Raw genomic sequence first — 15,564 nt, 5'->3', positions numbered from 1 at the left:
ATATGAATGGTGTTTTTAATTTCTACTTACTTTGGAGCAAATTAAAAATGAAGTTCTTTGTGATGATCTATCTGATGAATGATGTCCTGTCCATCTTCACTGATCTATTTATTGTACTGAAGGTGTGACAAATTAGACTAGTATGCATGTGTGCAAAACGGACAATAAATGACATTGGCTGCAATCTTTTTTTAATATTAATATTTGTGTATCAAAGTTTTATGCGAGATGAAAAATACCAGTATGTGCCTGAAAAGTTGGGATGGGAGATGTTATTGATCTGTGGTTAACGGGTGGTGCTCTCTACTGCCCCCTGTTGCCATGCATTATATGCACGGGCAGAGAGCAAGTTTCGAAGTGAGAGGCTCCACACCTGTCAGAATCTGTCCATGTGAGAATACAGCGGTAAGCAGACCGACTAAGGATTCTTTGTATGAGAGTGTTGGATCTGATTTGATCAAATAGTTTTGTAATGTTACGGTAGTTACGAATGTACTGATATAAGTGGACGCACGTGGCATCAACAAAAAGTTGTCTGCTGTGCACACGTATCTGCCCTCTCATTTGCTAGAATGTTCCCACCTGATCTCGCCTCCTGTCGCCTGCCTTTCCGCCTTCTATTTATGGTGCATTACCGCCAATCCACATAATCCTCAATTTGTCTACAGTCGGTTTCTGACGCCCGACCACTCAATCGAGCCCAGACAATTGTTATCCCCATAATGCAACACACATTGAAAGGCGGTGACCAATGACTTGATAAAAGTGATCCGCTCGAACACGCCCAACGACTCCTATTTTTGAGGGACGAGACAAGACGATCTGTGTCATGGGCGTGTTCGAGGGGATCACTTTCACACACATACCAGCAACAGTACATCCACCATCATCAGTACTTTTAATCAAATATAAACAATTGTGAGTTTTATTAACTGAAAAATATACAAGAGAGTAAAAGTAAAATTCAACTCAGACAAAACAGAAGTCCAAACTCTCGTGGTATGGTAGTTGCATGGTAAGAAAAAAAAAACTTTGCTCACTCAAAACCGTCTAACAAATAACAGAGCGCAGATGTTACACCCATTGCTGTTGATCCATCCATTTCTATCACAACACCCACTTTCAGACACACTCTAATGCTGCGTTCTTAACAAAGTGGGAAAGTAGTATTTTAATGGAAAAATAAACTTGAACGACCCTTCAACTGGTAATTACTAGTCTATCATCCCTGAGCTCCGACTTCTCCCACCTCTGATGTCAACTACTAAAGAAATTACCTTGATATCAGTATTTTCGGCAGATTTTTTTGTAATTGTATTTATTTATATTTTTACCCCTTTTTCTCCCCAATTTCGTGGTATCCAATTGCAGGTATCCAGTTACAGTCTTGTCTCATCGCTGCAACTCCTGGACGCACTCGGGAGGGGGAGGTCGAGAGCCATGCGTCCTCCGAAACACAACCCAACGTAGCCGCACTGCTTCTTGACACAATGCACATCCAACATGGAAGCCAGCCGCACCAATGTGTAGGAGGAAACACTGTACACCTGGTGACCTGGTCAGCGTGCACTGCGCACCGTCCGACACAGTCGGTAGTGTCGCTAGTGCGCGATGAGTCGCTAGTGCGCGATGAGACAAGGATATCCCTGCCGGCCAAACCCTCCCTAACCCGGACGACACTGGGCCAATTGTGCGCAGCCCCATGGGCCTCCCGGTCGCGGCCAGCTGCGGCCAGCTGCGACAGAGCCTGGGTTCGAACCCAGAATCTCTGGTGGCACAGCTAGCACTGCAATGCTGTGCCTTAGACCACCCGGGAGGCCATATTTTCGACAGTTAACTGCAACAACAATACATTATTTATAAAAAGCTATCTATTAATATAGTTTTTGAACACTATGATTTGTTTACAAACATGATAGCTGTACTTTGAGTTTATGGTTGACAAAGCATGTTGGCCATTAGCCAATCAGAGTTTCTCAAGGAGTTCCAAGAACGTGGGCGCGTTTGAGTGATCACTTTTGTCAAGTCGGTGACTCTCAATGGTCACCACCTTTCAAAGGTGTGTTGCATTATGGGCATACAAATTGTCCGACTTGCAACTACGTGATGAGTGTATAAACTTTACAAAAATCATGTGATCAAAGGACATGCAGTTTTTGATGAAGTCGCCTTCAAGTAGCTGCGATTGCTTATCACTATACAATGCAGGTTGGAGACACTATTTGTCAACCAATCATTAGGGTATTTTTGTTAACCCACGTGAATGTGGCCAAAGACATGACTGAAACAGGAGCCAACTTTGCCACGGTTCTAAAGCTACGGGAGATATACATGAAAGTGATATTTGCGACCTCGCTCTAACCAATTCATCTTCCACGCATTATGTTTGCAGTTTGTGAGTGTGTAATATGGGGGTATAGAAAAGTTTATTTGGACATACGGAAACTTTGAGAAACAATAGCAGCTATGTTGACATTGCCGTGTTGATCTGAGCCTTGCTGTTGGAAAACCACCAGTGTCAGACTTTACTCAACTTTCGTCTGCAGTCGGCTTTGTTAGGCGTACTACTAGAACTCACCCCGTGAATGCATTCAACTGGTATTTACGACTTTCCAACTGGGAATTACCACCTTCCTACTTGGTTATGAATGCAGAATTCGTAAGCAGTTACCCATACTTGGATCATCTCGTCATTAGAGTATCACTGGCAAGATGTCCCAAGGATTCTGTTTAGACTCATTCCACTCTGGTATGCTACATGGTTAGTGTCATGGGTACCTGCATATGTGGAGTGTGTCTGAACGTGGGAGTTGAGAAAGAAGTGGGGGGATCAACATAAGTGGGTGTATGTATGGAAACCTAACAGCTAAATGTGAAGATTGGTTGCCTCTCAAGACCATTCAGTGGCTGCTTGCTGCTTCCTTGTAGCATTTTTAGCAAATCCTAACGCTTTTCCTAACCTTAACCTTATTCTCCTAACCTGTCACATTAATTATCTTAACTGGCTACATTCATTCTCCTAACCGGCTACATTAATCCTCCTAACCTGACAATTTAATTATGAACAGATAAAAAAAATTGCGCACACAGAAGTCATGAGGATAATTTAGTTGCAAATGGCAGCCTGCAGTACCCGAGTCGGCCTTCAACTAGAGTTAACGCTTAGACGTTGCATGCATCAACCAATAGTTGCGTGCCACGTCATCGACTGTGTCAGCGACTGACAGATTGCTATAACATATAATGTGGTTCGCCATTTGTATTCATTTTGGTTGTGGAACTTCTACCTCTGAATTATGCAAATTTGTATGGCTTAACCATTTTTAACAAAGAAATCAAAATTTCCCAACTGGCTGATGATTCTACTCTTTTCTTAAGAGACAAAGACCAGGTCGCACATGCCCTTAATGCTCTAACTGCATTTTCTATTGCATCAGGATTAATGCTGAATATTTCTAAATGTGAAATCTTATGTTTATTTGACTCTGATGATAAAGAAATTGAAAATATTCCTGTAAAGGACTGTGTTAAATATTTAGGAATACATCTGTCAAAAAACCACTTAGTCAGACAACATTTGAATTTCTCTCCTAAAATGAAGAGAACTAAAAATATATTTAATAATTGGCTACAAAGAGATCTTTCTATACTTGGGAGAGTACTTCTGTCCAAGGCAGAGGGACTGTCTCGTTTGTGTACCCCTCATTATCGTTATGTGTAAATCCAGCTACTTGTAAAGAGATCAATAAGACCTTCCTTGACTTCATCTGGAAAAATAAGTCTCACAAACTAAAAAAAAATATGTCCTTTCTAACAAAAGAGCTGAAGGCGGTCTAGAAGTGTTGGATTTTGTTGACATAAATAACACTTTCAAGATAAACTGGTTGAAAAAATGTTTGCTCGATACTGATTCAATATTGTTGTTTTTTTGGCTCAATTTCAAGATTTCCAACAAGGACTTTGCCTCTCAGATCAAGGCTCATTCGGATGTGACGATGTAAAACGTCATTCAAGGTGCTGTCTTTTTAAATGTATTTAACCTTTATTTAACTAGGCAAGTCAGTTAACAAGCCTAACCAGGACGACGCTGAGCCAATTGTACGACGCCCTTTGGGACTCCCAATCACAGCCGGTTGTGATACAGCCTGGAATCAAACCAGGTTCTGAAGTGACGACTCTAGCACTGAGATGCAGTGCCTTAGACGTTGTGCCACTCAGAAGCCTGTCTACTTCGCGTTGGGACCATAATCAGTAATTGCTTTGTCCATTGTTTTACAGACTATTGCAATTACACATACCATCATCTTTGCCCATAAAAAGTCATGAAAATCGCCATACTTCCATGGACTATATTGGGGGATCCTGTTTTCTGCAAACAATGCCTGCCTGTAGTACCAGGGTCGGCCTTGAATTGCGTGGCTTCATCAAATATGTTCTGGCTTCATTTTTTTATTTTTATTATTCATAATACGAAAAATCAACTTACATTGCTACATCAAACATGTCTAGCAAACCAATCGAATTTTGGATTTTTTGTTTGTTCTGGCTTCATTGAGAGGCAGTTGTTCTCCCTTGGTGACGACACAGGTTTTGGTTATGGCTAGAAAGCCTCCAGCTTTTGTCAGATTTCACTTTTCATAGCAGGTTAGGGTTAGCTAAAATGCTTCATATTTTGTACTTAAAAAAAACATTTGACGTTTTGAGTTGACAAAAGCTGGAATCGTTCTAACCTTGACTCCATGGGTTTATTACTACCAGAAGTTCTTCTTTGACACCGGAAGTGTATCTTCAGTCATCGTTGGCGGCGGACCGTCAAAGCCAAAGGTAGCTGAGCTGGCTAATGTTTTAACGTTTAATTAGCGAACTAATCAATAATCCACATACAAATAATTTATCTTCAAAGACAAACATTGCTTCCATTTGGCTCGTTATGTAACGTTACTTTCTAGTTAAATTCCTGGCTAAACACACAAAGCAGAGTTTGCTAACGTTAGCTTGTTAGCTAACTAGGCACACTTGCTTGATTGTCAGCTAACGTTAACTTAGTAGCTACAATTTTTATAAATAAACAAAGCTAACTAGCTAGGTCCAGTCAATTGGCTAGATATTAGTAACGTTAGTAGTTAAAAAGATGTGTATAATATAATTTTCATTGTCTGATTTCAGATTGTCACGCAGCACCCATGGGCTACTAGCTAACGTAGCTCACTCGTTAGCTAGCTAACGTTACTGTAGCTATACTGAACAAAAATATAAACGCAACATGTAAAGTCTTGATTTCATGAACTGAAATAAAATATCCCAGAAATGTTCCATACGCACAAAAATACGTATTTCTCTCAAATTCTGTGCACAAATTTGTTTATATCCCTTTAGTGAGAATTTCTCCTTTGCAAAGCTAATCCATCCACCTGATATGCGTAGCGCATCAAGAAGCCGATTAAGCAGCATGCGCATTACACAGGTGCACCTTGTGCTGGGGGACAATAAAAGGCCACTCTAAAATGTGAAGTTTCGTCACACAGCACAATGCCACGGATGTTTTGAGGGAGCGTGCAATTGGCATGCTGACTGCAGGGATGTCCACCAGAGTTAATTTCTCTACCATAAGCCGCCTCCAACGTCATTTTAGAGAATTTGGCAGTACATCCAACCGGCCTCACAACCGCAGACCACGTGTAACCACGCCAGCCCTGGTCCTCCACTTCCAGATTCTTCACCTGCGGGATCGTCTAAGACCAGCCACCCGGACAGCTGATGAAACTGAGGAGTATTTCTGTCTGTAAAAAAGCCCTTTTGTGGGGGAAAACTCATTCTGGTTGGGTTGTCCTGGTTCCAAGTGGGTGGGCGTATGTCCTCCCAGGCCCACCCCTCTCTGGTCAGGTGAAATCGATAGATTAGGGACTTATTTATTTAAATTGACTGATGTCCTTGTATGAAGTGTAACTCAGTAAAATTGTTGCATGTTGCGTTTATATTTTTGTTCAGTATAGATTTAAAGCTAGTTCACTAACATTAGCTAACCAGCTAGCTGTCCACATAGCTATCGACAGCTTGCTAGCTGCAACTCTTGACAGTTCACAAGTCTTACGTTTGTTTTAAATTGTTAGCTGGCCAGTTGGCTGGCACACTATTCTAGCTGGCTGGCCCACTATTCTAGCTGGCTCGCCGCCTGGCCCACTATTCTAGCTGGCTGGCTGGCTGGCTGGCTGGCCCACTATTCTAGCTAGTAGGGGCCCATTCAACAACAACACATGTCCTCTAAACAAGCAAGATCTTCAATGTATGTTCTTGTATCCACCTGTGTTTTCCTGTGTTGTTTAGATGAGTGGTGATACTGATGGAAATAAGGAGTTCCATGAGCAGCTCCGGTTGCAGCAGCTGTATGGCCAGAGACAGGGGGACGGAGCTGACCCTAACACCTTCGTGGACCCAGAGGATGGGACAGTGTATGACTGGGACCATGACAAGAAAGCATGGTTTCCTAAAGTGTGTTACCTTCACGTCTTCTGCTTAACTACAACCTTTAATTTCTGTCTGCAACAACTTGATGTTGTAATACAAGGATGGGCAACTGGCGGACGGATGCGGCCCACCTTTTTGTAGGCTTGCGGACCAATTTCCACCCTTGTGCTTGTGCATCAGCAGTCATTCAATTAGCCCATGTCAGCAAACATTTTTAGATTGGTTAATTAGTCTAGCGGCCAGCTATCATAACGTGTTGTAAGCATGGTCGAAAAACCGACTTTGGTCATCAGTTATCATATAAAAAAAACTGCAAACATTTTTCTCCATTCTATGACAAAATGTGTATAATTGTAGGAAATTAGCTGTATAACAGCACATTTTTCTCTCCTCCCCATAGCAAAATGTTTAGAATTGCAGCAAACTTGCTTTAAAACGGCAACATTTTCTCTACGCCCCATGGCAAAATGTGCAGAATTGTGAGAAATGGTGGGGGATGACCCACGTGCCACTGCGGCCCCTCATGACGAGTTCTGATTTTTTGATGGCTCCCACCCCCAACAAAGTTGCCCATCCCTGTTTTAATGTTATGTTTCTAGAACCTTTTAGAATTGCCATGACCCTCTGTCAGTTTCCATTGATCACCTTTTGGTTGTGAGAATATGTTGTGCGAAATAGTGGTTGGGCTAATTCTTGTCTTGTCCAGATAACAGAGGACTTCCTTGCTGCGTATCAAGCTAACTACGGCTTCACAAAGGATGGGCAGCATGATCCAAATGCTGCGTGTGCACCTGACACGGACACAACAGCCAAGCCAGAGGAGGGGAAGAAAGCCGAGAAGCGCACTGACACGGAACAGCCGAAAGATGGCAAAAAGGAGAAAGGAGAGAAAAGGAAGGCTGATACTGCAGGTACATGTGTTTAGCGTGAAATCGACATGTGACTTGGTGCGTCCTCAAAGGGAATACTCAAACAAATGTCATTGTCTTTGCAGCCTGGTTTGATGTGGAAACCGACAAGAATACCAATGTGTACGTGTCAGGTAAGTCTCCCTTCTCTGAATATGGCTACCAGACCTAAGTTCAAATACTATTTACTGTATTTTGAATACAGTACTTTCAAATACATTTCAAAACAATTATTTAGACAAAGTTTCTTTGAAAATACAAGTAGTTGAATATTGGAATGTATTTGCAGGGCTCCAGACGAACATTTTCTCCTGGTACCACTAAGTTCTTGGTGGCACCATGCTCCAATGTTTTTTGCAGCGTCGCGCATTAGAAAACGTGTACTCATCATATAAAGTTATTCACAGTGCTTTATTAAAAAGTGTAATAGACTAATGAGATGGTATTCAATAAATAAGTTGTTTTATTTAACATGTTGTGATTCTAAATATTTAGATGTGCAACCTAATCCATCTAATGTCATGAATTGTGGGTTGACAGTAGGCTTTTGTTGTTATATTTTACAGTTAAAATAGGCCTTTAGAATGCTGTTTTACATGTATTTATTTTTTTATCTATTTGCCTGCATCTACACCTACTCGTTCAAGGGTTTTTCTTTATTTTTAATATTTTATACATTGTAGAATAATAGTGAAGACATCAAAACTATGAAATAACACATATGGAATCAGGTAGTAACCAAAAATGTTGTAAACAACAAAAAAAAAGTAAAAATAAAGAAACACCCTTGAATGAGTAGGAGTTCTAAAACTTTTGACCGGTAGTGTATGTGCACTAATATCAAAGGCCAATTCACGACCTGAGTAAATGGAAACGCAAAACACGTTAGCTAAATCGCTAGCTCTAAATATAATTCCCACTGCTAGTAGCCATGCGTTAATCTAACAATTAATTGAGGCCTATGCAATCGTAATGGCTGATGACCATTTAGCGCACTCTGTATCTCAAAGCCATATCAATTATGTTGGCTGTAAAATAGTTGCTATTGAGCTCAACATTGAGAGTTGAAAAAAACAAACATTTTATACCTATAGAAATCTGAGAACCTCCTCTCTTCAACCGTGACAACAGGATAGCTGTGTTTTACACGCAGTTGGATTTTAAAATGTTTTTTTACAAAATTACCTCGGAGCATTTTTGAGAGAGAGAGAGACTCGCTCAACACAGCATCAGGGCCCAGTGGAACAGGGGCAGGAAGACACTTCCATTACAAATCATGATTTGAGCCTCCCCCCAAAAATAGGATGTATTTAGTGTGGTGGTGCGATTTAAATGGTCGCTGTCTGGATCCCTGATTTGGAAATATGTTTTGAAAGTATTGGCATGTATTTACAACTACTTCAAATATAAGTCGTTGTTTTTGGCTGTGCTTTGGCCAGTGTATTTGAAAATACTCAAATACACAGAAAAATAAGAAATACAAATATTTAAATACACTTGTCTTTTGAACCCAGATGTGATGGCTACCAACACAATTGAGTTTCACTGTTTTGGCAGAAATGAATTGTTCGGGCAAGTTCCTACTGTCCTTTCAGTCAGGAAAGTTATTTTCTATTCCTCAGGTCTTCCACCGGACATCACCACGGAGGAGTTTGTTGAGGTCATGTCTAAGTGTGGCATTGTTATGAGGGACCCCATCTCCGAGGAGTACAAAGTCAAACTCTACAGGGACGGCCAGGGGAACCAGAAAGGCGACGGACTCTGCTGTTACTTAAAGGTGAGTGCTCTGGGCTTAGCGTTGACATGGATCGTTGTGTGTGTTTTGGTCTTACGAGGAGTGTAATCGAGACGATTAGTGTTCTCCCAGCGTTAGTGGGAAATGTCTCGCTGGATCTCTTTGTTGCTATGCGTCTATTTCCATGAGAGGTTGTGTGTGTGTAGTGTGTGGCATTTCCATTCAGCATGCCTCTCCGTTCCCCCTCCCTTGCAGAAGGAGTCTGTGGCCCTGGCTGAGCGACTGATTGACGAGTCAGAGATCAGGGGGTATCAGCTCCACGTGGAGGCTGCCAGGTTCGAGCTCAAGGGCCAGTACGACGCCAGTAAGAAGAAGAAGAAGAGCAAGGATTACCGCAAGAGGATGAAGGCACAGCAGAAGTATGTCCCGTCCTGACAAATTCTGCAACCGGAATTGGAATAGCTCAATGCTTCTGGGCATTAGGTGTCCCTTAACTGGCTTTTGTGTGGCTCATCTCTCACCGTTGATCTAACTGATAGGCAGCTGGACTGGAGGCCAGAGAAGAAAGGGGAGGCGCGCAAGAGGCATGAACGTGTGCTCATCATCCAGAACATGTTCCACCCCAGTGACTTTGAGGTGAGCAAATACCTCACTCACTCTCTCACTCACGACCACAAAGAGCTGGTGTGAATAGATATAGATGACTGGTGTGAGGACAGCATATACCCCCAGTGCAATGAGTCGTTTAAACTGATTTAGACTCCTTACCATCGACAGCACTGTGGTATTTTAGGGAGTCAGGAATCGTTGTGTTCTAGTTTCACATCCCAACACTTCACCTCCAGTCCTTTTCTGCACTGTAGTACACCTGTGTATTGTATCTCTGTCCTACAGGAAGACCCCCTGGTGTTAAATGAGTACCGAGACGACCTCCGGACTGAATGTGAGAAATTTGGTCAGGTGAAGAAGGTCATCATTTTTGATGTAAGTGCCTACTGATGGGAATCGGCTCACTTCATTTCTGTCACTCTGGTATAATTAAGCAAGAAGGCCCGAGGGGGTGTGGTATATGGCCAATATACCACGGCTAAGGGCTGTTCTTAGGCACAGCCCTTAGCCGTGGTATATTGGACATATATCACAAACCCGAGGTGCCTTTATTGCTATCATAAACTGGTTACTAACGTAATTAGAGCAGTTTTTAAAAAGTTTTTGTCGTACCCGTGGTGTACGGGCTGATATACCACGGCTGTAAGCCAATCAGCATTCAGGGCTCAAACCATCCAGTTTATAAAGCAAAATAACACACTCCAAAATTCGAAACATGTCCTCCGTTAAGGTGTCAATTGGGAACCATATCTTTAGTGTTCTGACAGTAGCCATGTTTCTATCCAACCATTTTTATGCAGTGAATGCCCTGTTGCATAAAACAAACTCACAGCCGGCCTGGTGGAAAAAGCAAATGGTGGATAACCATGGAGGTTATTAGGCTATGCAGGTGAACGGACTGAAGTAAGTTATGGTGACAGGGTGGTGAAGGGACTGCATTTTCACGTCACCGGGGTATTTGTTTGCTGGTGACGTGATGATCGGTGCCTCGCTGTCGTGTAGGCTACCATGTCAGAAAAAAATCCAATAGAAACCCTTCAAACTTTTAAAATGGATCAATCAAAGATTCTGCGATGAGTGTTTTGTCACGTGTGACGTCACTGGGTTGCAGCTCTTGATTCGCAAACCAGCAAGTTAGAAGGAAACACCTCCGGTGGGGGGGAATTTCGCATTCAAATCTTTCGGTCAATTTTGGAGGGGAAACCTAGCTAGTGACATGGGTTCCTATGTCCTCCATAGAGACATCCTGATGGAGTGGCCTCGGTAGCCTTCAAAGAGCCAGAGGATGCAGACGTGTGTCAGATGGCGCTGGACGGCCGCTGGTTTGGTGGCAAGAAGTTATCAGCACAGCTGTGGGATGGATCCACTGACTACCAGGTAAGAACCGTGTGCTGTTGCAACATTAGAAGCTGCTATGGCCCACATGTCAGCACAGATGGGGCTCATGAAGAGGCAGCGACAGGTAGTACAGTACAGTTGCTAGGTCACTATCACGTTAGAGTTGAGAGAGGCTTAGCACCTCGTCAATTGTTTCCGGGGAACATATCAACCACCTCGGTTAATGTACCCTAGCGAAAATAACTGTGTTTGCCGTGTGTCTGTCTATAGGTGGAGGAAACCACGAGGGAGCGAGAGGAGAGACTGAAAGGATGGGCAGCCTACCTAGAGGGTGGGAGCAAGGGGCCTGCACCGCCGGGGGCACCGCCAGGGAGTACAGAGGGACCAACCACAACCACAGAGGAGTCATCCAGCAAGGCAGAGGGGCCTGTGACAGAGCCCTCCAACTCTCAGAGCCAGGAAGCAGGAGCAAAGGCAGCAGTAGACCCTGGGGTGGAACCAAAGACCTCTGAGGATGCAGAAGTAAGTTCCACTGACAGCAGCCTGGCAGGAAGTGACGAAGAAGACACGTAGACAGACACACAGACATCACTGTACACCTCCTTGTGTTCAGCATATAAAAGGACAGTCTTGCCTGACATCTGCTAAACTGCCCCCACACCTTGTTTGATTGGTGGAAAGTGACACGCTGAGGAATAAGGCTATTGGGATGGAAATACTCTGTTGCATACTTAGTGATGAATAATAAAAAAAGTTATTTGTATATTTTCAATTATTTCCCTCCACAATGACCTGTTTTATTGATTGACCTCAATAATTTGCAACATCACTTTTATGTCTTTTATACTAGGAATTTGTGTAATGAACTAAATGATCTTGGTCTTGATTTGAATACGCTGGGAATGGATACGCAGTTAGGGACCAAGCTTCGGAGAGGTCTGAAACTGAAAGGATTTACATCCATGTTTCTCATTGTCTCTCTTGAATATAGCAGCGAACTCGATTTCAACCGTAAAAGCTAAAACTCCATCCTGTCCTGTCATGATTTGTTTTGAGATGGAAAATAAACGTAACGTTACCAGTGGCAACCGTGCATGGTATGGTGTGTAATCTTTCACCCATGTTATTGATTTCTGTGTAGCTATTGCCGTGAGGCAGTAGACTTGTTTTGTGTGTGTGTGTGTGTGTGTGTGTGTGTGTGTGTCTCATGAACAAAGTAACAAAATACAATAACAGTTGTGGAATGTTAGAAAGGGCAGCAGACACTGGGGAAGTAGTGGGAAGTGTTTCTGTCAGTGTTGAGGTTTCAGCCTGTGTGGGAGAAAGAGATAGATATCAGTATACTCTCCCGGTAGCAGGCTGGCTGTACTGAAGGCAGGTTCACTTGGGTCAAGGCCTCCCAACACCTCCAGCTTCCTGACGAGCTCACGTGCAGCCTCTTAATAATGTGCCCTAAAGCGCTGTCACGCCAATAGCCATCGTCTTTCACAGACAAAATGATGCTGCCCCCATCCTCTAACTGTAACAGATTGTCCATCTCCCAAGTAATGTTTTTAAAAAATGTAAAAAATCTTAAATAGCCTGGCAAGCCGGACGTCCGCGTCACAATGCCCCTCCATTGTGTGTAGATGGGAAGCGTGTTTGGTGAGACTGCACGTGAGATTTGTGGTTGTATCCCCGCCCTCAAGATGTGGTGTGCCCACAAGGTTAGTAAAGAAACGAGAGGGGAACGAAGTGTAAAGCGGGATTTCCTTTTCTTCCCGCACACGGTCCTCAGACCCAGTCGAGAGGGTGACAATTCTGACGCCTGCAGGTGCCTAATTGTCAGTTATTTTGTCGTGCTCTGTCCACGTAAAATGGAAGTGGAGAATTCATGACTGTTCTAACTCAGACGGGAACTACAGTGCATTCGGAAAGTATTCAGACTAGAGGTCGACCGATTATGATTTTTCAACATCGATACCTATTATTGGAGGACCAAAAAAGCCGATACCGATTAATCGGCCGATTTAAAAAAATATATATATATGAAAAATGTATTTGTAATAATGACAATTACAACAATACTGAATTAACACTTATTTTAACTTAATATAATACATACATAAAATCAATTTAGCCTCAAGTAGATAATGAAACATGTTCAATTTGGTTTAAATAATGCAAAAACAAAGTGTTGGAGAAGAACGTAAAAGTGCAATATGTGCTATGTAAGAAAGCTAATGTTTCAGTTCCTTGTTCAGAACATGAGAACATATGAAAGCTGGTGGTTCCTTTTAACACGAGTCTTCAATATTCCCAGGTAAGAAGTTTTAGGTTGTAGTTATTATAGGACTATTTCCCTCTATACTATTTGTATTTCATTAACCTTTGACTATTGGATGTTCTTATAGGCACTTTAGTATTGCCAGTGTAACAGTATAGCTTCCGTCCCTCTCCTCGCTCCTCCCTGGGCTCGAGCCAGCAACACAACGACAACAGCCACCACATCGAAGCACCGTTACCCATGCAGAGCAAGGGAAACAACCACCCCAAGGCTCAGAGCGAGTGAAGTTTGAAAGGCTATTAGCGCGCGCTAACTAGCCAGCCATTTCACTTCCGTCACACCAGCCTCATCTCAGGAGTTGATAGGTTTGAAGTCATAAACAGCGCAATGCTTGACGCACAACCAAGAGCTGCTGGCAAAACGCACGAAAGTGCTGTTTGAATGAATGTTTACGCACCTGCTTCTGCCTACCACCGGTCAGTCAGACACTTAGATACTTGTATGCTTGAATGCTCAGTCAGATTATATGCAACACAGGACACGCTAGATAATATCTAGTAATATCATCAACCATGTGTAGTTAACTAGTAATTATGATTGATTGTTTTTTATAAGATATGTTTAATGCTAGCTAGCAACTTACCTTGGCTTACTGCATTTGCGTAGCAGGCAGTCTCATTGTGGAGTGCAACAAGAGAGAGGCAGGTCGTTATTGCGTTCGACTAGTTAACTAAGGTTGCAAGTTTGAATCCCCCGAGCTGACAAGGTGAAAATCTGTCTTTCTGCCCCTGAACAAGGCAGTTAACCCACTGTTCCTAGGCCGTCATTGAAATAAGAATGTGTTCTTAACTGACTTGCCTAGTTATATAAAGATTAAATAACAGTGTAAACATTTTTTTTTTAATCCGCAGATCAGTGCCCAAAAATACTTGAAATCGGCCCTAATTAATCGGCCATTCCGATGAATCGGTCGACCTCTAATTCAGACCGATTTACTTTTTCCACATTTAGTTAAGTTACATCTTTATTCTAAAATATATATATTTTTTAACATTCTCATCAATCTTCACACAATACCCCATAATAATAAAGCAAAAGCAGGTTTTTAGATTATTTTGCAAATGTATAAAATAAAATACATCTCCTAGAAGGCTAGCATTCTGGAGTCGCCTCTTCACTGTTGAAGTTGAGACTTAGCGGGTACTACTTAATGAAGCTGCAAGTTGAGGACTTGTGAGGCGTCTGTTTCTCAAACTAGACACTAATATACTTGTCCTCTTGCTCAGTTGTGCACAGAGGCCTCCCACTCCTCTTTCTATTCTGGTTAGAGTCAGTTTGCACTGTTCTGTGAAGGGAGTAATACACAGCGTTGTATGAGATCTTCAGTTTCTTGGCAATTTCTCGCATGGAATAGAATTTATTTCTCAGAACAAGAATAGACTGACGAGTTTCAGAAGAAAGTTATTTGTTTCTGGCCATTTTGAGCCTGTAAACGAACCCAGAAATGCTGATGCTCCAGATACTCAACTAGTCTAAAGAGCGCTAGTTTTATTGCTTTTTCAATCAGCATAACAGTTTTCGGCTGTGCTAACAAAATTACAAAATACTTTTATAATGATCAATTAGCCTTTTAAAATTATAAACTTGGATTTGCTGACACAACGTGCCATTGGAACACAGGAGTGATGGTTGCTGATAATGGGCCTCTGTACTCCTATGTAGACATTCAATAAAAAATCTGTCGTTTCGAGCTAAAATAGTAATTTACAACATTAACAATGTCTACACTGTATTTCTGATCAATTTGATATTTTAATGGACTAAAAATGAGCTTCTTTTTCAAAAACAAGAAGATTTCTAAGTGACCCCAGACTTTTGAATGGTAGTGTATATCCAATGCCAAAAACATCTACGTTTAAATGGTATTAATATTAATTTCCATTATTTCCCATATTTTCCCGATAATTCCCACGGAAGTTTCCAACCCTGAATATTCCCCAAAATGTGCAACCCTTGTCGAGGCACGGATCTAGGGAAGGGTACCAAAAAATGTCTTAAATGGCCAAACTGAGCAAGACTCTTTGGTCTGATGAAACCAAGATTGAACTCTTTGGCCTGAATGCCAAGCGTCATGTCTGGAGGAAACCTGGCACAATCCCTACGGTGCAGCATGGTGGTGGCAGCATCATGCTGTTGGGATGTTTTTCAGCTGCAGGGGCTTGGAGACTAGTCAGGATCGAGGG

At 42.3% G+C, this 15,564-nt stretch overlaps 1 protein-coding gene across 3 annotated transcripts; it reads left to right on the top strand.

Moving 5' to 3' along the window:
* The first annotated feature begins 321 nt into the window (after window positions 1–321).
* On the top strand, window positions 322–12,148 carry LOC139418669 (HIV-1 Tat specific factor 1). Of its 3 annotated transcripts, XM_071168303.1 has the most exons (11): window positions 4,584–4,644; window positions 4,759–4,824; window positions 6,325–6,489; window positions 7,172–7,376; window positions 7,460–7,507; window positions 8,996–9,150; window positions 9,364–9,527; window positions 9,648–9,744; window positions 10,003–10,092; window positions 10,957–11,094; window positions 11,326–12,148. In XM_071168303.1, the coding sequence occupies exons 3-11, from the start codon at window positions 6,325–6,327 to the stop codon at window positions 11,626–11,628; spliced, it is 1,365 nt and encodes a 454-aa protein (XP_071024404.1). In that variant the 5' UTR covers window positions 4,584–4,644; window positions 4,759–4,824; the 3' UTR covers window positions 11,629–12,148. The 3 variants fall into 3 exon arrangements, with proteins under 3 accessions (XP_071024402.1, XP_071024403.1, XP_071024404.1); XM_071168301.1 differs by lacking the exons at window positions 4,584–4,644; window positions 4,759–4,824 and adding an exon at window positions 322–405; XM_071168302.1 differs by having other exon boundaries at window positions 4,565–4,824.
* The last annotated feature ends 3,416 nt before the right edge of the window (window positions 12,149–15,564 follow it).

This window comes from Oncorhynchus clarkii, chromosome 10 (assembly GCF_045791955.1).
Source record: "Oncorhynchus clarkii lewisi isolate Uvic-CL-2024 chromosome 10, UVic_Ocla_1.0, whole genome shotgun sequence".
Lineage (NCBI taxonomy): Eukaryota > Metazoa > Chordata > Actinopteri > Salmoniformes > Salmonidae > Oncorhynchus > Oncorhynchus clarkii.
This window is presented reverse-complemented; position numbering and strand designations above follow the sequence as displayed.

Excerpts from the sequence above, each read along its gene's own strand:
- LOC139418669 (XM_071168301.1), top strand. The coding sequence starts at position 322 with ATGCATTATATGCACGGGCAGAGAGCAAGTTTCGAAGTGAGAGGCTCC. Across the intron at positions 7,508-8,995 it reads TACCAATGTGTACGTGTCAG|GTCTTCCACCGGACATCACC; the intron begins GTAAGTCTCCCT and ends TCTATTCCTCAG. Across the intron at positions 11,095-11,325 it reads ATGGATCCACTGACTACCAG|GTGGAGGAAACCACGAGGGA; the intron begins GTAAGAACCGTG and ends GTCTGTCTATAG.